This window comes from Labrus mixtus, chromosome 13, assembly GCF_963584025.1.
Source record: "Labrus mixtus chromosome 13, fLabMix1.1, whole genome shotgun sequence".
Lineage (NCBI taxonomy): Eukaryota > Metazoa > Chordata > Actinopteri > Labriformes > Labridae > Labrus > Labrus mixtus.
This window is the reverse complement of record NC_083624.1, coordinates 21420193-21444016: the sequence shown is the minus strand read 5'-3', so window position 1 is coordinate 21444016 and position 23824 is coordinate 21420193. Positions and strand designations below refer to the sequence as shown.

At 39.5% G+C, this 23824-nt stretch overlaps 1 protein-coding gene across 1 annotated transcript in view; it reads left to right on the top strand.

Moving 5' to 3' along the window:
* The window catches only part of epha6 (eph receptor A6), a 163872-nt gene that overhangs the window by 68656 nt on the left and 71392 nt on the right, over positions 1-23824 (top strand). The window contains exons 4-5 of the mRNA XM_061054156.1: positions 18459-18614; positions 21381-21716. Coding sequence (XP_060910139.1) covers positions 18459-18614; positions 21381-21716 — 492 coding nt within the window. The remainder of the gene's footprint in view (positions 1-18458; positions 18615-21380; positions 21717-23824) is intronic.

The window sequence follows — 23824 nt, the reverse complement described above, 5'->3', positions numbered from 1 at the left end:
GGTAGCAGAGACAGCAGCTGTCTCAGGGGAGCATTTGGCTCTATGAACCTGTTTGAAAGCTGCACATTCAACAACTTTTAAATGATTTCAATATGCTTATTTATATTCTATATGTCTGCTAGAGGAAGCATCTAGCCCTAGAGCTTTGTGCCAGTATTAAACTTTATTATGCAGCCTTTGAGCTGCATCGCAGGCCACATGTTGGCAAATACACTAAAGTGAATAGAAAGCTGTGCCCTGCAGTGTGAAGCTGCAATATCGGAGTAATAAACTGTTTGGAAATGGAAAAACCTTCTATTTCGTTCTTGAACCGTTTCATTTGTGAAGTTTTAGTACTTTTATGCTTTTCAGGCTGCTTCTCTCAATGGAGATCTGTATTTTGCTGGCAGCTTGGTCAACAACTTGATTTAAATAGCACCATATAGAAACAATGACCAGTTTTTCCATTCCATGCAAGAATCTTTATGTTGTACCGGCCCTCATTGTCCTCCCCATACTTCACTATATATTAACTGTAGGTGTTTTTACAACAACATTTATTTTTGAAAAAGTGCAAACTCCATAATGCCTTCATGGTTTGGTGAACAATAATCCTCCAATCATCAACTGTTCAGTAAAGATTGAATTGTATTGTAAGTCCACCTTTCAGGCCGCAGTTAGTTTCCATGTATTTCAATTAAAATAAAAATGAACACTCAATCACTGTATGGTACGGGTAAATGGACTCTGCTTTTACGCCGCACTTCACATCAATTCACACCCATTCACACACTGATGGCAGAGGCTGCTATGTAAAGTGACCATAAGAAGTAACTAATCCCATTCACACACATTCACACGCCACTGACAAAGCAGCGGGAGCAACTTGGGGTTAAGTGTCTTGCCCAAGGACACATCGGACATGTGGCTGCAGGAGCTGGGGTTCGAACCTTGACCATCTCTACCAACTGAGCCACAGCCGCCCCATGAAAAGTATTTTTGCATTTTGTTGATTTATTGTCACATATTGGCAGATAACATCATAAGTTCTCTCCCTTTTTATCTGAAGACAATATAGCTCAAGCGTCTCCTTCACAATAATCGGAGGGTTAACAAGAAATGAGGGTAAAAACAACTCTCCCTGCACTTGCGATAATCGGCAGTGCACACAACATCTTAATTATCAGGTCTCGAAGGAAAACTTTAAAGTGTGCTTAAAAGCCTATGAATCTGAGAAATGGTGTTGGCTCATGTGAGCAGAATTATGTCTTTTCATTTTGTGCACTGTATATCTTGTTTTGTTTTTTTTTCACTGCATTTAAACTCTTAACTACACACTCTATGTTATAGCAACTGAAAACACTGACGCCTGGAAATAATGAATGTAACCCACCATCTGGAGATAAAAGGAAGATAAACCCTCCATCTAAAGAGAAAAGAGAAAACGCACCCAAAATAGAATTCACAAGGCACATGACAGCAATGTCTGTGTGACAGACTATGATAGGAACGACCCCTCGTGGTGGATCCATTTAGCCATTGGAAGCCACATTGCTCGTACCGACGGCGTCCGGCGGTGCCAGTGACGGCTTTAATTTGAAAGCTGGCGGTCAACATGATTAGTGAACTGCGGGAGGCTTTTACAAAGTGGACCAACTGCCTCCGCCACCCACAGTGTGGGAGGAGAGAACGCACGACGAGCAATGAGAAGATTGTTAAGGCAAATACAAGCGAGACTGTGAAGATCAAGTTCTGACCTGATTTAATTACGTATTACTTTCATTATTTGAAGGAAATCATGTGAGGATATCTTTCTGTTGCTCTAATGCATGTTAACTGGACATGCAGGCAATATGAGCGACATGTAAACATGGATATCACAACATGTTATACAAGTCACACAATTAAAACCAAAACATATGCACACACACCATTCATGCTTTTATTTCACATGCAAGCAGAAGTCAAGCCACTGCTTCATTTTCCAGTTGGCAGGGTGTTGATGTGTTCAGATATGATTTATTGATCATGTTGAGCACATTAGTTTACCCACTGTGTTCAGTTAAAAAGCAATAATACATTTTACACCCTCTGTTCCATGCCAATGCAATAACACTAAACTAATTACGCAAACTGGGGACAGCAGTGTGATTTGTAAAAGCCAGCGCTGCATGCATGCCGACCCCGAGCCAGCTTCACTAAGATCCCGAGAATATTGGAAGTAATATGCAGGGATTTGATTAAATCACAATGCACCTTATCTCTCTGTGTTTACTGATTTCAATATAAAGAGAGCTAAAGGGAAGAGAAGGTGAAGGCGTTTACACTTGAGAGCAACACAGGTTATAGCTTTTGTCATGGATATGTTTTCACTTTCACACATTCCTCTTTTATTGTACTGTCAATGAATCTCTGGAATTCAAATGTTCAACATCATAATATTGAATAATGAAATATGATCAATCCCAATGACATCCAAGTCAGTGACAAAGGTTTAAATGAAGGCTCATGATTTTACACAAATGTTCACCTGACTTCCAAAATGAAACCCTGTATGTTGGAGAAACAGGGTCTCAAGTATCTCTCATAGCAGAAGACAAAAAGGAGACCAGATTGTAATACACACATTTGTGTTTTGCAAGAAAATAGCAACTTACATTTGATTCAACAGTTACATGACATGAAGTTATTTTGCAGAAGAACTTTTTTCAAATACTATGGTTCAAATTGGTTAATGATGTCTTTCTGTAAGTAAATTCAAACTTCACAAATTTACTTGCACAGAGAAAACTGAAGTAAGGCAGTATTCTATGGGTTCTCGTTCCTTGTGCAGAGTACAATGAGAAATTGAGTCTGCTATGCGCATTGTGCCCAACAGAGATTAGTTTTTGTCTCAAAAATTAAAACACTAATTTGTCCCTGAACATGCTGTCCAACACTGGATGTGCCCCAGTTATAATCTCTTCAGCAACACCAAAAAAGGCAACAAGTTGTTGTTAAATGTTTGTTGTGTTGTCTGTTTTGTGAAATTTTTTAACAATTTAACAAGATCAGTGATTTATCAGTCAGGAAATAATACAAAAGAACTTTACAAAACCATGTCTGGAGGCCTTCTGATCTGTAAAACAGAGTGAAATAAAGCTCCTCCTGCAGAAGACTGTAGAGAGGTCGTAGCCAGAGCTTTGACAAGGACTTTAAAAGAGAGAACATTACTGTCCTGAAAACACTACAGCAGACTCCAAGTACTTGGTTTAATTGGATGTGGGATCCTTTCGCTTGTCTATTATCACTGAATGGCCTTGTTCCACCATGTTAGACATGCTTTAAGCCATGAGAAGTCCACACCTCTCTAGTTATTCAGATTTGGTCTTGTTTTCCAAATGGTCATTTTTGGGACTCTGCAAAGCTGCTGGTTGTATTTATTCGTGTAGTTGTAGGTCATCCTTCAAACTGGCAATGTGCTCAGTCTCTCACATCTTTAAACTTTCTTAGATTGTCTTTGAATGTTCAATGGAATTCAATACATTTCAGAAATGTTTGTGAATGCTTTATGCGGGCTCTCTGTGGGCAAAATGAAATTCATCCCGATCTGTTAACATATATTCCATGTTATTATCTTTTAAGCATGTTAAAACTCTGTTTAAAATGTTCTATAAATAAGTCTTCCTTTAACTTTTGCTCCAGCATCATCAATGCTATAGTTGTGACATTTTGTTATGTTTCATTTCGTCATTAAGTGATGAAATATACTCATAAAACCCCTGAACCAGAGCAGTTGCAATTTTTTTCCAGAATCCTCCCTGCATGCAAATATAATCCAACTGTTTTCTGTCCACACTCAAGTGCAGACACAGAAACACATTATTGCATCCACACACATTTTGCAGGCGCTGCATTTTTTGCCTTTGCAGGTCTCATTTTGGGGCAATCAGAATTAATTTTTCCTCATCATGTGCTGTTATCACTCTATAATAAAAAATACATATTAACTCAAATGAAAAAGAAAAGCAAAGGATTTGAGGAAATGTAGCATCCATCAGCTGTTTCCCACCCTCCCATCAGTGGTAATTGATATTTGAGGCCTCATTTTGCACCCCGGTCTCCTATTCTTGAAATGAGCTTTTGGAGCGCTGAGAAAACAGCTGAGGCGGTTGAAATGGAATTGGTTGTGTGTCGGTGCATGAGAGAGTGGGATTATCCCACCGTAATGTCAGCCTTATTAAACACTATTACACTCTATAGATCAGAGAGGGATCCGAAAAGGATATACTGCCTGGTCATATGTGGGTGGAGATGTGTGTAAATTGGGATTATAGGCCCGTAAATTAGATTTTTTTTATTGGACCTAAAATATAATCAAGTGACTGTGCTCCTCATATGATACAGTGAAGATGAACAAAAATGAATTATTAGTACTAGAAGTACAAGTATACCATCAAATAAAAGAAGTTGCTCTTTTATTACAGTGGTATTAAAAAGAAAGCATCAACAATAATGATGTTTATTTAAGTAGAGTTATTTTAGATCATTTTAAATAATCTGTCACCATTATTCAACACGCTAGTACAAAAACACATACTGTTTGTTGATATTGTAGTTTTATGTAAAACATTATTTCTCTTCTTAACGGACCAATATGTAAGAGAAACGTGATAAAACTAGTTTCAAGACCGATGCAGAGCTGGCTAAACACTGAAGCTTCAGTGACATATACTGTAGGGAGGAGGGGGCGGGGGTAACAGCGCTCTCCAATGTTTTGAATTTGGACTGCAGTACCCATTTTAAGTGCTTGGTGTCAGAGATCTATAAAAAAGGTTATAAGGGGATGGTCTTTGCCAACATGAAATTTGCATCCTCCCTGATCAAAGTAAAGGTAGGGATACATTTTAAAGCAAACAAATTTGAGGGACAAACTAGTTGCTATTTTGCCACTAGTCTGAAATAACCTGACTAAATCAAAGGAATAAAATATCTGTCATAGACAAAGAGATAGAATATTAAGTAATATGTCACACAGATGACTTGCTCTGTTCCCTCGTGGAGTTGGATCAAGAAATGATCAGTTAAGTCATGTGAACTCTTTTAAAAAGAGACGTTTCTTTTTTAATGATTAGGATATTTCTCAGTCATCGTTAGCGGAACCATATAACACCAGCATGAGCACTCCTGACACTTGTATGGTGTTGAGGTGATGATTGAGCTGTTCTTGCTTAGGGAGAATCAGTTTTGGAGAGTGCTAATACAACAGTCAAAGTGTTACACCGACTACATGCCAATCATCTGTGCATGAAGGCAAATTTAGAGCCAAGTACAGGGCTTAGAGCAGCAGGAAGAAGTTGTTGTTTGTTGTGTTTGAGACTTCCTGCATAACGGAAACAAACGCACACCGATATCACATTCTTGTGAATAGTCAATGTAGTTGCTTGCTCATGCATGCACCAGCAAATCTCTGAAAGGATAGAAGTACACCAACCCTGTGTCCAATAAAGTAAGTTTGCACAAGTCTGATTTACAACAGAAAAACATCTTGCAACATAATGTGAGCGTGAAATATTGTCCGTCGAGAGAGCGAGAGAGGGAGTATACAGTATATGAGGAATATGTATAGAGAGGTCTGCAAATACTTAACCTATACCTACATACTCACCCTCCCACATGCACACAGTTTACCAACACGTGGACATATTGGTTACCCATAAGTGCACACAAGTGAAGGCCCACACTTGAACACTCACTTCCTACACTCGCTCACACTTGTGTACTCACAGTTTTGTCATTAAAAGCCCATTTTGAACAAAGCAGACTCCTTGGGTCTGCTTTGAAAACGTCCTTTCTCTCTGCGTCTCAATGCTTCAATATAACACTCTACATAGAAGACTTAATTACCAGCCTCTTTGATTAATATATTAGTTTGAACAGTTTGAGAGGTGGATGGTGTCCCAGCAGTAGTTAATTAGGCCACATAGAATGTCTTTTCCGAACCGAGAGGACTTGCATCAAAGAGAGTGAGACTTAGATGACTGAATGACTCACTCCATTCCTTGTTTAGCTGACATAGTGTGGCAACAATTGGCACATACAGCCAATTAGTTATTGTCCAGTTGCAAATCGTGTTTTTAAGCAGAAATCACATCCTGCTTTTTTTTAACCGTCAAACGTATCACTAAATATAACTTACGGTTGTTGACACAATCTCCTTGCCTTATACCCTGTTGCAGTGGTAATAGGCTTGCTAAAAATTACATTGGAATAGTCTTGTTGCTTATGGTCTTGTTTGCTCTTGTGGCTCTTAAAGAGACATGGACATAAATTTCAGCCAGTTTCATAACCAGCTAAAAATCCTCACTAGAGCTTTGACTTTGCCAAAAGTTGAATGTCTAGAGTTGTTTGTTGCACGCAAGGTGTAGCTGCGGAGTTTTTGATTTTTTTTTTCAGCAATATTTACCATCTCCATTTCAAATATAAGCATAACAGAGGAGAAAAGGCGCCTGTGTAAACACTAAAGCCAGTATGACAGAAACAGTGCCATGTGTATGTGAAGCTTGTGCTCTTTGTTCACATATCCCGCCTCCCTCCCTTCACTGTAACGCTGTGGCATTCTACTACTCTGCAGCAGAATGTCAGTGTAATAAGAGCTATTGTTTCTGATTATGATCCAGACAGAATTTCATAAAGTTGGCAATATTTTCCCAAAACTATTCTTCCTTGTTTTAAAATAAAGTCACATTTCAGTACCAGCAGCGGATCCAATTAACAGCCTCAGAGTAAAAGTCCTCTCACATGTCTGGCAGCCAAACAGAAAACACTTTTCTCCTAGAGGCAGCTGGTGCAGTGGACTTATTGGTGTAATCACACAAATATCCTGTTATCTTTTTTTTTTGTTTTGCTAGTTGCCAACAAGTACATTACCTCTTAACAGGATTTTTTTTTAGCTCCTTGCGAACAACTCTGCATGTGTTGACATTCCTTTAGCTGCTTCTCAGAAAGATAATGTGAGAGTCTTTGCCAAAAGCTGTTCTTTGTGACAGCATCTCTTTCATCATCATTATCTATTGCATCTCTTTTTTCCAGACTCCAAAGTAGAGGTTTGGTTTCATATTGGCTTCTGGGGGAAATAACTGGGGACAGCACTTACACTCATTTTTTTCAAAGTCATTTAGGAACCTTTTTTATTTTTTCTTAATGCCTTGTTTGGCCACTTCTAGCTCCTTTTCAAAGAAGCATTTCCATGTGCTCATGATTCTTAAAGGTGCACATCACAATTTGTATTTCACAAAAAACGATTAGCAAAGCTTTACTTTGTGCTCATCGTAACAAAGCTTAATTCATACGCTCAAGGTAAACATCATTTATGTATCTGTTTGCAATGGTCTGTGGGAGTGTGATTTTGAAAGGTGAAAGGGAATAAGAGAGAATGATAGAGAGAGCGAGAGGGAGAGAGAGAGAGAGAGAGAGAGAGAGAATCAAAGAAAAGCATTTAAATTGACTGATTCATTTTAGTTTCACCCCGGATCCATTATGCTGTTGTTGATGTTACTAAAGGCCCGTCATGTCATTATCTCCCTCTTTTGTTTTCTGCTGTTTTTGGAGAAGACATCGTCGTTGTTTATTTTCCACGAGAAGGCCTTTATGCTAATGCGACCTCTGCTGAAGACGATTTGCTGTCGATTTAACAGCGTGTTAAAACCACACTCAGCATCAATCATGCGGAAAGAAGGCAAGGAGCGAGGGGAAAGTTTGGGGATAAGTCATGCTAATCTTCATAACACCTTTATATTAAATTAATAACGCCTCTACACACACACACACACACACACACACACGCACACACACACTTCACACAAGCACACATTAACACGCGGTGTTCCATCTCCATGAAGCGTAATGTCATGTGAGTTCTGTAATGAAACTTTCTAATAGTGAGAAAAGTGGGATTAAAATAAATGCCATACGGTTCATTTAAATAGAATTGAAACATAAGAGTTGGGGCGGGGAGAAGCAGAGAATCACTACCATGATTCCCCGTGAGCCTCGATGTCATCTTTTGTTATTGTTTTGAGAGCCCCCTAGTGGCGGATTTTTATACTGTGAGATTAAATTCCCAAATTTAGCATCAATCTTACTTTCACTTTTCAAGGTACCTTCTTTAAATAAAGTGATAAAAGAAGGGAAATTCCACCCTGACTGTGGCAAGAGATACAAAGGCAGGTGTCACAATCAGATTATCACATCAAAGATTGTGATATTACATGCACACTAAATACATTTTATAGCCAGTACTTGTTAAAGGAATAAACTGGCATTTGATCACATTTTGTAACAATCTTCACAATCTATAGCACAAGGTCTCCTGGCTGTCACCTTTTTATTGTACTACACAAACTTTGTATAGATCTCCCACTTCAGCTTATAGTGATCTTGTGAGGTCTGACTCTTCCTTTCAGACTTTTTCTTTTTGACCAAAGCTTGGAAAAGTTGAACAAAGGAACCGGCTGACCTCACGCTGCTTAAAGCCCACTCCTTTTTTGTGTCACATTTCACTAGCGGATGATCGGGTCATTGCCCCCTAGCCAAAGAAAGGCACTATCATGGATTAGCTGTTGTGACATTCCCTCATACAGGTCAGCGCTGTCTTGGAGCCAGACAGGAGAGTATCTCAGAAGTCGAGCTCGGACTATAAAATCACTGCCTTACTGTCACCAGCCCCGTTTTGTCTCTAAAGGAAGATTAACAGAAGAACTGTGCTCTCTCTCAGACTTAATGGATGTCTTTAGGGAAGTTTACTACTCTGTTAGTTCATTTGACACAAGACTCTTTCCAAGCGGCTATAAACATTGCTATAAAGGGATCAGTGAGGCTGACCTCTGTTAAGTCCATAAAAAGATCTCGTCTCTGATAATGTCACTGATATAGTAGCGATGTCTGCCCCTGCATACGCCCATCCAGCGCTGACCTTTACTGCGTTTTTGTTTTGTTTTATCTTCATCACATTGTCGGCTTGTGATAATAAGATCATGTTTATCTGCGTGGCCGTCTTTATTTCCCTCGCACCTCAATTTCTTTTATACATATCATATGCTGGGAACTAAGAAATGCTAGCAATCATTTTTAATGTTTTGTTGCACACAACCAATCTTGCAAGAAAGAACACCTTCTTTTGATGCCAGGTGTTTGCTGTAATTAACCTTCTTGGAGTTTAGAAAATGTCCGGGGCCTTTCATGTCTCAACACAAGAGAGACACATTTTGTTTCATACACCACATTTTTGTGACGCTGGAATGAGATCATGTTTTTGGTCACAATGATATGAGACACATGCTATTTCACAGGCTGTTAGTCCTTAAAAAAATACATTTTCTAAAACAGATGCTATGTTTTATTTTGCCATTTTCATTTAATTCATGATTTTAAGAGTTATTTCCTGGCTATGCACAGCCATGTACTCAAAGGGGGCCGAGCTTTTGAAGGAGCACGGACAGAAGTGACATATTTGTTTGTTTGTTTGTTTTGCTGTTGAGCTCAAATATTAACAAGTTGTCACAATAATTGCTTACCCCACCTCTAAGCAGTGAAGCGGTGATTTCATGATGTTTAAGCTTGAAGTGGGATCAGAGTCTCTCCCAGCACCAGGCTGCATGTTGTCAATGAAAGAGATAATTAGCTCAGATTATCCTTGCTAATGTTAATAGTATTGTTTTATTTTCTACTAGCAAAAAATGGGCCGCACTGAAAGTGTTTATTACCTCTATTACCTGTGATCACTAATACAATGAGTATCCAGCCATTGTATGTTCTAAAGCTACATTAAACCTTCATTCTACAAAATACCAGTCCAATTAAACCGAAAAAAGGCAATAGATGAAAACCAAATAAAAGTTAGAAGTGGGCACATCAAGGGACGAAAAAGAGTTCCATTAATGCTATAACAGGGATGAGAAGAAGATCTAGATTCACGCAGTGGTTTGTTTGAATGTGCCAAGAGGAGAGATAAACTCTCTCTTCATCACTGAATCAAGCTTCATGTCTTCAAGTCGGTCTTTGCTTTATCTGGTGAATATCCTGCTCTGCAAAGCCACCAGACACAATGATCCCTGAATGTCACGATTGAGATTCATTTCAGGAAGTAGGTAGTAGAGGCAGGGAGTGAGTACAACCAGGTTAACAACCTCTGGGTTAAAAGGGAAAGCCTGTACAAGATGGCTGAACTATCAAGATTTAAAGAGTGTGTGATTGTACGCCTGGCATAATAAGCATGTTGGAAGGGATGTAAAGTTTAATTTAGTCATGTTTCATCAAAATTCTTTAAGATTGAGGGGAAACTGCATGCTTGACACATTATACTTTATGCATCTCTTATAATACAATAATGCAAAAACACAGATTCTGAATAGGGTTGAAGGATTATCGTTACCATCACAATTGCAATGTGTGCATGAGCAATATTCACATCCCAAGTGATGTCAGTCATGTGACTTAAAGCCAGTCACATGACACAGTGCCAGTTTGATCGTTTCCATGACTTGACTGACTAATAAAAGTCAATCTGAGAGAACTGACCACTGTGCATGCACAGTCGGTATGTCTACTACATGTAAAAATGTTACGGCTACAGCCGATGCTGCTGTCACAGATACACCAGAATGATATTCAAGGCAGACGGGAGGTCACATATTTGGACGTGCCGCTAATTTTTTACTTTTAGTGGCTACACTTGCAGCGCACACAGTGAAATGAGTCACAGTCAGCTCAAGACGGTGAACTTTTTGTTTAATTAGAAGTTGCAATCACGGGGATCTTCCTGAAGATATATTAACTTTGAGAGTTTCCACAAGCACCATGTCACTCCTCCTGTTCTTTCTCCACCTTTCTTCCTCCTGCTCCATGTGTGTGTCAGCGCCACTGTCGGAGGTCTGGACCCAGTGTGTGACAAAAGTAGGAGGCGGATAAGACTTGAAAAATGGAAATCACTTAAAGGCCAAAATAACAAAAGTATAAATGTCTGATTTTAATGAATGAACATTTCAAGTCAATGCTTTTATCTTTTCTAAAAGAAACTGCAAAATATATAGCAAAAGAAAAAATATCGCAATATCATTTTTTTCCAAATTCGTTCATCCCTATTTACTAAACTGAGAAAAAACGTACAATACAAAGTTAAGGAAATGTAAAAACTCTTCAACTATATATTGGAAATAACTGAAAAATAAGAAATAGAGAGTCACTAGCTCTAAGTAAATGGCAAATGGACTTGAGCTTGTATAGCACTTTTCTAGTCTTAGTCCCATTCACACACTGATGGCAGAGGTTTCTATGTACTGTATAGTGTCCATCAGTTTTAGCTAATCCTATACACACTAATATGGTGCCAATGAAGCAGCTGAAGCAACTTGGGGTTGAGTGTCTTGCCCAAGGACACATGGGAAATGTGGCTGCAAGAGCTGGGGATCGAACCTTCTGGTTGAGATATCACTGACTCTACTACTGAGCCATAGCCGCTAAGTAGCAAACCATTGGCAAACAGTAGGATTGAGAACTTTTACTTATTTTGGTTATTATCTCAGTTTTTAAGAAAAGTAAAGAGAACCTGAGTATTATATATTTATAACTTGCTGAGACTTTTGCGCCAATAAGCTGTCACCTTGTGTCACTAATTGAGCAAACACCATCCTGAACACTTCAGCATCGGCATGCTGGAGAGGCCCACTAATCCTCAAGTGTAAATCAGCTACAGCGCTCACTGCTTTCAGCTAATGAAGAGCGAGAGGAAGGCTGATGAGAAACAGAGACTGACAGACACAGAGGAGAGGAGAGAGGGCTTTTCATTCGAGTGTTTGAAGGAGTTACATCTGATTACATTGCAAAGTGTCATACGTAGGTTCCAGAGTGCCACTGCTACATGCTTTTTAAGAGAAGCCGAGGTATGACTCCTCATCATGGCTAGTGTTAGTAGGTGCTGCATATTGAATTGCAGATGGATGCAGTGTAGTTATATGAGAACACAGACCAGTGTTGTTGGCTCACAGACATAAAAGAACTCAATACTGTTTATCTCCATGATATTGGCAGGCCTTTCTGTTTGGTTTGGAAGCAAAGCTGAATATCATGTTACTCAAGCGGGGAAAACATTGTTGTCATTTCCCCTGATGGAGTAAAATGATGAATATTATTATGTATGGAGGATGAAAAGAGACTAGGCCCAAATATTCTGCTAATATGCACAATATGTATGGACAAGCTGTGTACTGTGTCATTACAAAGAAGAAGCAATAAGGCTCTATTTTATTGTTTCTTGTTTTTTTATAGAGGGGACACCGAGGAGAACAATGTGTGGGGAATGAAAAACTGAAAATAGTCTTCCATTTTTTTCCATATGCAATAAGTTTCAGGCTGTATCCCGCCAATATCGCCACCATCTCTGCAATGATCTCATCCTTTGCATCGCCGCCTCACCACGCTGCCTTTGATTTCAAGAGCTGAACTATTCTGCAACATTTGTTGATGTGGTTCTGCAAGTAAATGCTGCAGAATTGTGCTCCTCTTGGAATTGTTCTTCTTCGCTGACCACGGGGAGAGGAGCCCACCATCATCTGCTTTCCACCGCAAAGAGGCAAAGGGTGTCATGTACTTCAGAACAAGCCCACACTCAACACACACATATGCAGATACCAGTCAGTTGTCACTTTTAGACTGAATTAAGAGATACATATATCTACAGTAGTATGTTGTTGCTTGACTTGTACTGATTGTTCATTGTTCAGCTCAATATGAAGATTTCTTAAATAAATGCATAAAGATGAAGTTGGAGATTATATTTTTAAACTCTTTAGACGACAACATACACAGTCAATACTTTACCATTCAGTCAACCCTGATGTGTCGAGTTCAAGCATTTTGATCATTCTTGTTTTTCCACATTATCCATGCATGGCAAACACAATATACTTTATATTCCTGTGTGCAGTGTGACTAGGCTCAGACAACTTAACAGCCAGTTAACGTAGGTTAAACATACAGTTAATGCAGTTGTTTTGCCAAGTAAACACTCTTTGTATTTTTACTTATCACATTAAGCCTTCTTTTACAATTTTGCATAAGAATTAGTTTCAAATGATTTTTTTTTAAAGTGTGACTTCGGTGCAGTCCATCAAACACAACTTTTTAAATGAAGGTAGTAATTAGAGCTGAAAAGTATGACATTTAATAAAGTGTTAAATATGTACTTGCTTTAAAAGTCAGTAGTGGACAATGTGGAATGTTGGAAAGCACAATTGTCCTTTTGCCGATTACATTCTTTTTTTATACTGGGTTGAACATTTCCCACAGTATAAACAATGGTGATGAGCACAGATCGTACTGGTTTGACAAACAGTTGCGTAAACATCTTAAAAAATCTGTTAATTTTCAAATAACCGAAAAACTTTTTTTTTTAAATTATGGGTAAACTTCCAAGCTGTCCAGTGACTGCCAACAAAAGGGCCACTCAATAGCTTACTTAAGATATTTATCTAGTGAATAAATTAGGAATTTCAGCAGATGTTCATGCAGAACAGCATTGATAACAGACATAGTCGAGCAAATGGAGACAGACAAGTCTACTCCCAATGACTACTATTCCTCCCTGTTGCTCTGCTGGTTTTCAGGTCCAGTAAGTATAGCATACCTTACAACCAGTCTGCTGCCTCGAGGTCTCATGGCCTGGTCAGTGCTTTGAGCCCGCGCTTGAAGATGTTCTGGATGACTTCCAGATCTCATTAACCTTGGGCAGAGGGCCCACAGTTTGATCAGAGCCCCAAAGGCTGGTGGGTCAGGATGCTATTCTCTCAGTCCCTGCCCAGCTTTAGTCTGCTGGCTCCAGATTTACAGTATGTTCTGTATACATTCCAATCTTTACACACTGCTACTGACACACAGATATCCACATATAAAATCTGTAGTTTGGAGACAAGAATTCAGATTTTCCAAATGTTCTGGCTTCTGTTTGCTGTCCAAGTATTCTCCTACAGCTTTTTCAGGCTTTGTTTGTATGCAGGGAAGGTGTGTGTGTGGAGAGCAAAAGAGGCAGAACTCATAGGGGGGAATGCATTCTGGCACCAATAGGCTATTGTATGGTGAGGATTTAGCTTTTCATTTCACTCTAGAAAACATAAATATGCATATTACTGTGGCTAACAATCTGGTCATAGATGTCGCCTCAGTTCTTAATTTGTCCTCATGTCCAAAGTCTGATTGTTAAATATAAAAAGTGAAAGAATGTCTTGGTCTGAATATCCTGTTTCAAATCTACTTGACACAACAAAAGCCCGCCAAATATGTCCATTGCTTCCTCTGTCTTTTTAATTTGATGGGGTTAAGAGGTTACTACTACTCATCCACAAGACATAAAGGTTACACGTTTTTGTTCTCAGTTTTCTTTTCATTTGTTAAAACTTCCAAGAGGCATGCCTATGTAGTGGTTTACTTGATGCACTGTAATATTTCAAAGTCATTCATTCCCACTTGGTTCAGTTTCTTCTGTGCCCCCACATGTTTTCTTTAAATATATCTCATAAAATCTGATGTCAGGATCAGTTCACTATATGATTGTTATACCATGCTCCTGTCCTGCAGGCAAATACAGAGTACAATATGTTCCTCAATAAAATGTACTTGGGCGATATCAATAAAAATATCGCCCAAGTACACTTGAAGTGCTCTCTTCATGCTACACGAGGCACCATGCTGAGTTGAGTGAATGTAATCAACCATAATCAGTACTTTGAATCTTGATTATATTAAAAGAACACGTAATGGGCATCTTATATATATATATATATGGTGCATGTTTTTCTCATGCAGCTATTGTGTGAAATCTTTATACATTATGTAGTTTACAGGATTGTACATTGTAGAAACTGGCTTTAAATTGCTACCTTACTTTTCTTTTTTACTTATAGCATATATCCATGATCTTGGGCGGATAAGGCTACAAAAGGGAAAATATGACTGACAAATACAGTCTTGCCTGCTGCCATCTATCACAGTGCTTCTTTAAGTTTTAGCTCTCATGCTCACCAGTCACCATCGGCCGCCTAAGGGAAAAACCAAATTTGTCTTTATCATCTGCATTACTCAGTCCTTGTGTTCAAAAGAGTCATAATTGTAATCAATGTCTTGTAATAATGGCACACAGGTGATTGCAAATTTGTTTTTCAGTGGAACATAATCGTCCTTGTTGGATCAGAAGGGTTTTTGACAACTAGGCTTTAAGGCCATGCTTGTCTTTTTTCTTGCCAAAACCTCCAGGCTTCAGTCACGTTTGACAAGCTGTCGAGTTCACTTCAATGTGCTGTTTGTCACTGCTGTTGCAATGTCCACTGGTGTGTGTGTGTGTGTGTGTGTGTGTGTGTGTGTGTGTGTGTGTGTGTGTGTGTGTGTGTGTGTGTGTGTGAGTATGTGTGTGTTTGCGTACCAGCATGTGTGTTCTCTAACCTCCTTGGCACTATGTGTGTGTCCATCCTTGGGTGATGCATGGTCAGCCATTGTACAGCACCACTGTGGCCTTGGAACGGAGTCTGGCCAGACAGATTGCAGCAGGACGCTGCGAGGTTGGAAGGAACATCCCCTCAGTTCAGCGAAGGTCGGACGGAGGCATCATTAGGTTGACAGAGTCTGAAACAGGGTCTACTGGGGTGGGGGAGTTGACTGACGGTTTTTGACTCAAGGACATGCCGGTATCAGAGGTTAATGACAGAGGCAGCCTTGGTACGCTGTAGGGGGTGACACTTATCATACTGATACAGATAGCCTCTGTGTGCTTGTGTGTGGGTGTATAGCTGGCATGTGTGTTGGACAAATTATTAAAGACATTACATTTTGAATATTTTAAAAACTAACAACATTGCTATTGACAGTCAATATTCTGCATTTTTAAATCTGAACACTTTTAAAGTAAATCATTGTTTGAACAGTAAGAATAAAGTCTAAGAGTAAAAGAAAGGATTACAATTGTAGCATAAGCACATTGCCGAATTTTATAGAATCTAATCAATCCATTATTTGATATCTGATTCTGATATCTCACGGGTCATCTCCACTATCTAATACTTGTCAAGATACAATATGTGAAAGAAAGAAAACTGCAAGAAACATTCATTGTACGAATTTTATACTCATAACCAATTTCCTTCCATGCCGTGTGTGTGTGTGTGTGTGTGTGTGTGTGTGTGTGTGAGTGTCAACCTCTTTCCATCTGTCCTAATTGTCCCCATTTGATCAGAGCCGTCGTGGTTTCAGGCGCTTTCTTGTCCTCCCTGCAGCTCCATTTATCACAGGCACCAATGGAGACACACAAACACGCTAGGTGCTTCAAGGTGAATCCCTTCAAATGGCTCAGCTTGTGTTACCTTGTTAAATCGATGCGCTTGGTGACAACTGGCAGCAATGGAGATCTCACCAGGCAGGAGACTTTTGACACAGACGTGTTTTGGAGGTTGGGAAAATACTATTAAAAGGCCCTCACACAGTATGTCTCTAATGTCCAGACTTTTGTAAACTCTAGTATATAGTCGTATAGTCCATTTTCTGATTTTTTTAATATTTCTAATAAGGGGATATACTGTCATGAGGTATGTTCTTGTCTGAGTCAATTCATGTCGTATTTTCAAAAAATTACAAAAATCCCCAAACCGAAACTGACTAACTCAATTGACTTTAGAAACACGTTTTCAAAAAGGAATTGACTCCTCTCTTTTAACCAAGAAAGGCACCACAACACATGTGCATGCTTTGGCGGTACTAATCTCTAGCCAACCTTCTCCATTCAAAAAATGGGCTTGCAAGTAAGAGATGTGAATTTTGTGAAAATATAACCAACAGAAAGCCTCTCTATTACACGCTCTCTCGCACAGGGTTTCCAGACTAAGATCTGCAGTTAGTGCAAGTTAAGAATGAAAACTGAGTCATTTTGGCAACATTTTATAAACCACATAGAGGGGTTTAAAATCTCAATGGGGGTGGGGGGATTTGGACATTTTCTTCTTAAATAAAATGAGACATTTATGAAGCATGTGCCTTAGTGTTGTAGTCAAGACCACACTAACCCAGACCAAGACCAGAGTGATCCTAGACCAATACAAGACCAAGACATTGTGGGATCTAGACCGAGGCAATACCAAGACCAAGGCAGGGTGAGACCAAGGCAAGACCAAGACCATAAATATCACTGACAAATCATCATGTTGAGTGCAGCAGGTGTGTTGCTCACTTAGACCGGGAAGGTTGTGGCCCTAACCGAGTCGATAAAAATCTAATTATGAATGAATTGTATTTTTTTGTTCTTTTAGAAAGGGTCGTCTTCCTTCTTCACAGTGGCAGCTTGAAAAAATAGCCTTTTAGTGGTGGTCTTTACTGGTCTTGAATTAAAATCCTGTGCAGTCTGAGACCGTGAAAAGACCAAGACCTTCAAAAACTGGTATCGAGACCAAGACCAATTTCGAGTACTTAAACACTAATGTGCCTCTCATGTTTTAAATTGCAAAGCTGGAGGGTAGAAGTAACTTGTTTTCAAGCTTTCATTATTATTTTTCCTTTTAGTATATTTTAACAAGGTCTTATTTATTTGGCTTGAAAACATTTTTATTGTGTCCCTTACACAAAGAGACTTAGTTGTTGTTTATTTTTGAATAGATTTTTTTTCACAGCGGACATTGTCTTGAAGTAAAGCATTTCTTTCAATAACAGTCTCAATGGCTGTGTCTATTCACCAGATTCTCATCTATTCTCAGTAAGCCATGATAGTGTGAGAGTGAGCCAGCATGCACAAAGCCAGGACCCTGAAACTGAAGTAGCTAAATGGAATGTAGCCATCATTCATTCAATTGCTTGCCTGCACTTTTCTACTGGGACATGTCAAAAATCTCCCTTCTGAAGAAGACCAACATTTCTCTTTAAACAACAGTGGAAGTTAAGTTTGAGAGAAGAATACTCAAATAGGTATAAGCTATTTATCTAACTCTCAATAACCAACAGCAATGACTTTGTTTGTATATGAGTTCATCACACTTAATTTTGGACAATTACAAAATCATGTATGAGTAGAGTGCAATTGGCACTTGCATATCAAAAATCCACTTAACCATGTTGAATTTAATGATGCTGTGTTCAGAAATTGGTGTAGCACAGTGGATGTTTGACCCAGTCATGGTAAAGCCTGCACAGGTGTTCTCAATGTTAAGTCATTAATATATGTGTATTTGTTTCCTGTGATTTCCAGTTAATGAAAATCACTTGTTAATACCTCTATATTTCCTGAACCTGAATTATTTTCCATGTTAACAGAGAAAGCCGGACTGTGATGTATCTTATACAAGTCTTCAATTTGATTTGATGTGAATTTCTGATAATACCTGACAATCTGCTATCATATCTGATATTTCATATGCCTGCCGACTACTATTTCCTTGCTTTTCACTAATATCCTGTTATTTTTTACACCCATCTAGCATGTCACCCGGGCTTCTACAAGGCATATGCTGGAAACATCAAGTGTTCAAAGTGCCCTCCACACAGTTTCAGCTATGGAGAAGGAGCCTCTATCTGTCGCTGTGAGAATGGCTTCTTCAGAGCGGAGAAAGATCCTCCGACTATGGCTTGTACACGTGAGTATCACAGACAACAGATACCTCCTTAGTTCCTTTTTCATATTAAACACATAACCACATTCTGTAAATGTAAAGGGCTGTAAGTCATTCCTCTTTGTTTAATGACAGTCAGGGCAGGATACTTAACCTCAACTTTGAAATGTGTGAATTCAAATAGCATCGTTCTATACTCGGGTTGGTTATAGCTTTTTCTTGAGAGCTGCCCTGTGTTCTCTCTGAATTTGCAGCGGCTGTAAATCCAGTCTCGTCTCCAGGACTTATCTGGTGAGAAACTGTACATTAGAGAGTTTCTGGATCAATTACTTGGCTTTTGTTCAGCTGCCTGCTCTTCATTGATGATTCACTGACTGTCATTACGACTTCATATTTGCATTAAATTACAGTTTAACCCGACTAATTCGCCTTTAATTAAAAAGCCATTTAGCTGTCACTTAGATAGACGGGGGCCACGTCTGAGAGCTCCACAGAGTGGAAGAGTGTATTTGTCTTCTATGGCGAGACAAAGGCAAATCATTGTAGGGAAACTGAGTGTACTGTTCTCTGCAAGATGCACTGTTTTGAAGACAAATCTTTAGAAAATACTTTGACCCTACACAGTGTTTTTCATATAAAATGTAAGTACAGATGATGCAACACTTCGCTTCAAAAAACCCATGCAGTTATATATGCAGGCTGTCCAGTGCAAAAGAAGTCTAAACAGTACAGCAATGATTAAACAATACTGTACACAAAAATAAATTCTACAGAAAACAAATTACGCCCAGAAATGTTACAGTATAATTACAGTAAAGATTTTAAAATGAGAAGAAATGAACACAGATGCCTGCGTCAGACAAGTAGACACAATTCCTATCACACAATATTGTTTTTCAGTGCCTTGTTCAACAGCCCTCTTCAGTTGCTTTTAATCGTTAAACTTAATCCTCCAGGCAAGTAGCACATTCTAAAACTTCAAGGCCACTTCCCTACCAGTATAAGCGAACACTAAAGGCTAGTGGAGGTGTAACAGCACTGCTAACGAAGAGGAGTAGACCACCACATCCATTCTAACAAGCTGTGAGTTCTATGTTTACTCACATCATGCATTTTAATCAGGAGCCTGTAGGATGCAGCATAAACTATTTGCTTGATGTCTGAGGTAAAAAAAAAAGAAAAAGAAATGGAGATTAAAGGCTGAGGGCCTGAGGGGAAGACAAAGGTAGAGAGCAATAAAGAGAGGATGTCACAGGAGGAGAGATAAAGGAGGAGAGAAAGTGTAAATGCTGGATGGAGTAGACAGTGAAGAGAGAAAGGAAGGAGGGTGCTGATACCAATCTCCCCCTAGAGGAGAATAGGAGCTGATTGATGGCAGTGGGGTTGCTCTGCAGGTGGGGAGGCGGGTAGATTCTCCTCGATGGAGAGAATGGAGGAGGTGAGATAATGGTCGATTGAGGCAGAAAGATATAAAGAGAGAGAGAATGGACATGCGCTGACAGAAGTGGAGGAGGAGTAGGAGGGGCTTTCCTGTCTGCTGAGATTTTTAGCAAAGGTAGAGAAGAAGAGGGATGGAGGGATGGTGAAGGAAAGGGAAACATACCATTGTCTGGGAAGACAGTGAGGCTGGCAGGACGGGAGTGTTCAAATCCCTCAGGTCTTTTAGCTCCACCCTGTTGACAGCTGGCTGCCTGCTATAGCACAATACTTACCCCCGACCCACAAATGCACTGAATCAGGGAGCACAAAAACAACTCAACAAAGTAGAATATGAGAAATAACTTATGTTTGTAGCAAAGGATATAGATGCATGAAGAGTTATGCCATACAGCATTATAATGTTTTCCAGAATAAATGTATACCGCAATGTGCCTGTGTGAAATACAGCTTTTTAATTATGGGGAAATTTATTAATTTTATCACTAAATGACTCTGTCAATCTCGTGAAAGGCATTATAACTGATGAGAAGTCTTAGCTTGTAGCGGTGAACCTCAGGGGTCAGTTACTGGTCCTGTGCTTTTTATCATGCATTCTCTCCAGAGGTTTATCTTAGATGCTTGGATACTCTAAAAGGAATAATTTGTGGACAGTAGAAAGGGCAGGATCACCAAGAATCTAGATCCTGCTGGTGGTTGAGTTTAAGTCCAAGAGCGGAGATACAGAGGGACAACACTGGAACAAGCGCTGCATTGAAAAAATGCTTTTCACTGATTGGACACATAGTGAAAATGTCATACAGTAACTACAACAACGTTTTTGGTTAGTTTGGGCATTATGCTCTACTATTAAGGTTACGTCTCTGTTACGTCTCCGTGGTACAACAACATAACGACAAAACTTGAGTTAGTTAAATAAAAAAAACCTAGCCTATCTTTCAGACTAAGCTTTAACAATAAGGATGATCTTTTCTTAGTTGCGCTGCAAAGTTTTCATATTTGGAAGACATTCTAGTGATCTTCTCTTAGTTATTAACCTTTTTTTCCCACGGTGTCGAAGTCCCTACTTTCACAAACTTACAATCACCATGTCTGTTAGATGATCTCACAACCTGTCTTTAAGACTTTAAGACTATTCTGCAAAACACAATTAATTTAAAGATCTTATTGATGACCATTATTCCAAGGCACTGACATCCAGCATTTTACAACTCTGAGTTACCAAAACCTAAGACCTCAAAGTCAATACCAACAACCAAACATGAACAAGAATCTTAAGCCATGAAAGACCATAGAGCTAATTATCATCTCTACTTAATACCAACTAAAAAATCATATTTTTACTCCTGACAGGCCCCCCATCTTCTCCTCGTAACTTAATGTTCAACCTGAACGACACCTGTCTGTTGCTGGAGTGGTCACCTCCAAGTGACACAGGGGGTCGCAGGGATCTCACCTACAACGTCCTGTGCAGACGCTGTGGCCCAGAGCCGGGCCAGTGCCAGCTCTGTGGGGAGGACCTTCGTTTCCTACCAAGACCACAAGGTCTGACCAACGCCACTGTCACTGTCATGGACTTCTCTGCACACGCCAACTACACCTTTGAGATCGAGTCGCTCAACGGTGTGTCGGACATGAGCTCCTTCCCTCCCCAAGTTGCCGCCATCACCGTCAGCACTGATCAGGGTGGTGAGTAATATTTAAAATATTGTTTATTTTCTTGTAAATCTTTGAAAGTTGCTTTATCAGGGTAAAAAATGCTGAAACTCCAATTTCCCACAGGGTTTTGCCATGAGCTAAAAAACAACTCATACCATATGGCTTTTCACGTTTCATTTCATGACTCGTAACTGATAAGGGTTATTTCCCCTTTTCTTTACATAATACAGACAACTGAACTACAATGACAATATGTTTAGCTAACCCTTGGGAGTTTTGACAACTCACAGCTCTTGGAAGTAAAAGTTTTGGCTGTGCACATGTATTCAGTTGACACAACACACATTCCCACATCCTCCTTGGATGCAAATGCCTTCAACATTTAAGGTTTGCGAGATTGACTGAATGTATTGTAAATAGAACCTTTGTTCACACAAAAAACTCCACAGAGCACCATTTAATTCCACTCCTGCAAATTCCTTGTGCCAAACAAGGTAGTTACATTTTTAGATGTGACTGAAAGTGGTTTTTATTATACTTTCAAAATGTCTTGCTATTTTCCTGTTATTGTTTACTTAATTCATTCACATGTGCACTTTCCTCTACTTAGAGGTTCTTCTCACGCATGTTTGGCCAAACTTGACATGTTAATGTTCTATGTTGACATAGAATAAACCAAATTCTTGGATTGTTGGGCTGTTGTTTATGAGTGCTCTTTTGACTTCAAGGGCATACTCACAATAGCAAAGTTATCATGTTCCGCGCTTAAGCATGATTGTCCCCCCTCCCCATTCCCCTGCTGGCCTGCACTCACACTGCTCCAGGACTAAACGGGCCTGAGCACGATTACCTCTTGTACATAACGTCGTAATACAACACATGTTTGTCTTTATGTATTTATGAAGTCTTAGTTTACAAGACAGGCTCACTCGAGAAGAAAATAAAACAAAAAGAGATGCCCAGTCGAGTCCCCGTCCACACATCTGAGATTATCACTGAGAACATGACAGCTACTTTACTGACTTTGTGGCTTATTTTGAGTCATTACTATTCGGAGACGGCCATAACACTCTGGGATTTTGTCGATAATGAAGGCTGTCCAAGTTGTGTTCCCATGCTTGTGCTTGTTCATGAACTGTACCGTGTCAAAGCAAACCTCTTCCTAGCGTGCCAGGGCCAAGGAAGTGTACTGTGCTAGAGGACCGACTGGAGCACTCACACTGGTCAAACGAACTGGACCTTAGCAATGAAGCGTGCTTGAGTACGGTATGGATTGTCTAGTGTGAGCGCACCCTGAGTCTAAAATTTAACATTACAAAATCTTAACTGACATAGTGGGTCAAGAAAAAGGCCTAGTGTTCACACATAATTATGTTCCTTAAGTATTAGTTTTGCATCATTATCTGCTGCTGGGAAAGATGGCAGGAGGCCAACGTGCGGTTGTCTCTACCTACCTTCCTGCTCTAAATAAGGTTTTTATGCTGAAAGGTCCATATTTCCTCAGGGACATGGTTTGTTGTGTGGAACGCTTATGCTTTTAATTTGTGATTTGCAAACACTGTGTTTTCTTTTTTCTGTCTCCTCCCTCTCCTTTTCTCCCTTGACTATTCCCTCTACACTTTTTTTCCATCGGTTGTTTGTCCTCCTCCTCCTCCTCCTCCCCTCCCTCTCGCTCTCCTGTTTCTAAACATATTTGTTTCCTTTTTTTCTCCTTCCCTCCATCCTCATGTCGCTGTGGGAGTCTGGAAGAAATACATTTTCCTATATAGCCAAAACACATTAAATGCATTATTTTATGTCACTGGGGACATCTCTAGCCTTTACAGGTAACTCTATGTTACACTCAGCCTTTTTATTTCATTAGGAGGCTCAGTTTAGCACACAGTCGTGACAGGTCCCCAAGCTGTACACAAGACCCATTTCATCACTAATATACCCAGCTGCAGCTATTTAAAATGCTCAGGGGAAGAGGCAGATTGTTGGCCATCAGCCAGTGATAAGCAGCCAGATGATTTTTTTTACTACTGTCACCTTGACAACGTAGAGTTAGCTCAGACAGTAAATGGTCAGTTTCATTAATTTGATGGATGTTATTGATGACATAGCTGGTGATATGAAGGCCATATAATTGTACAGTA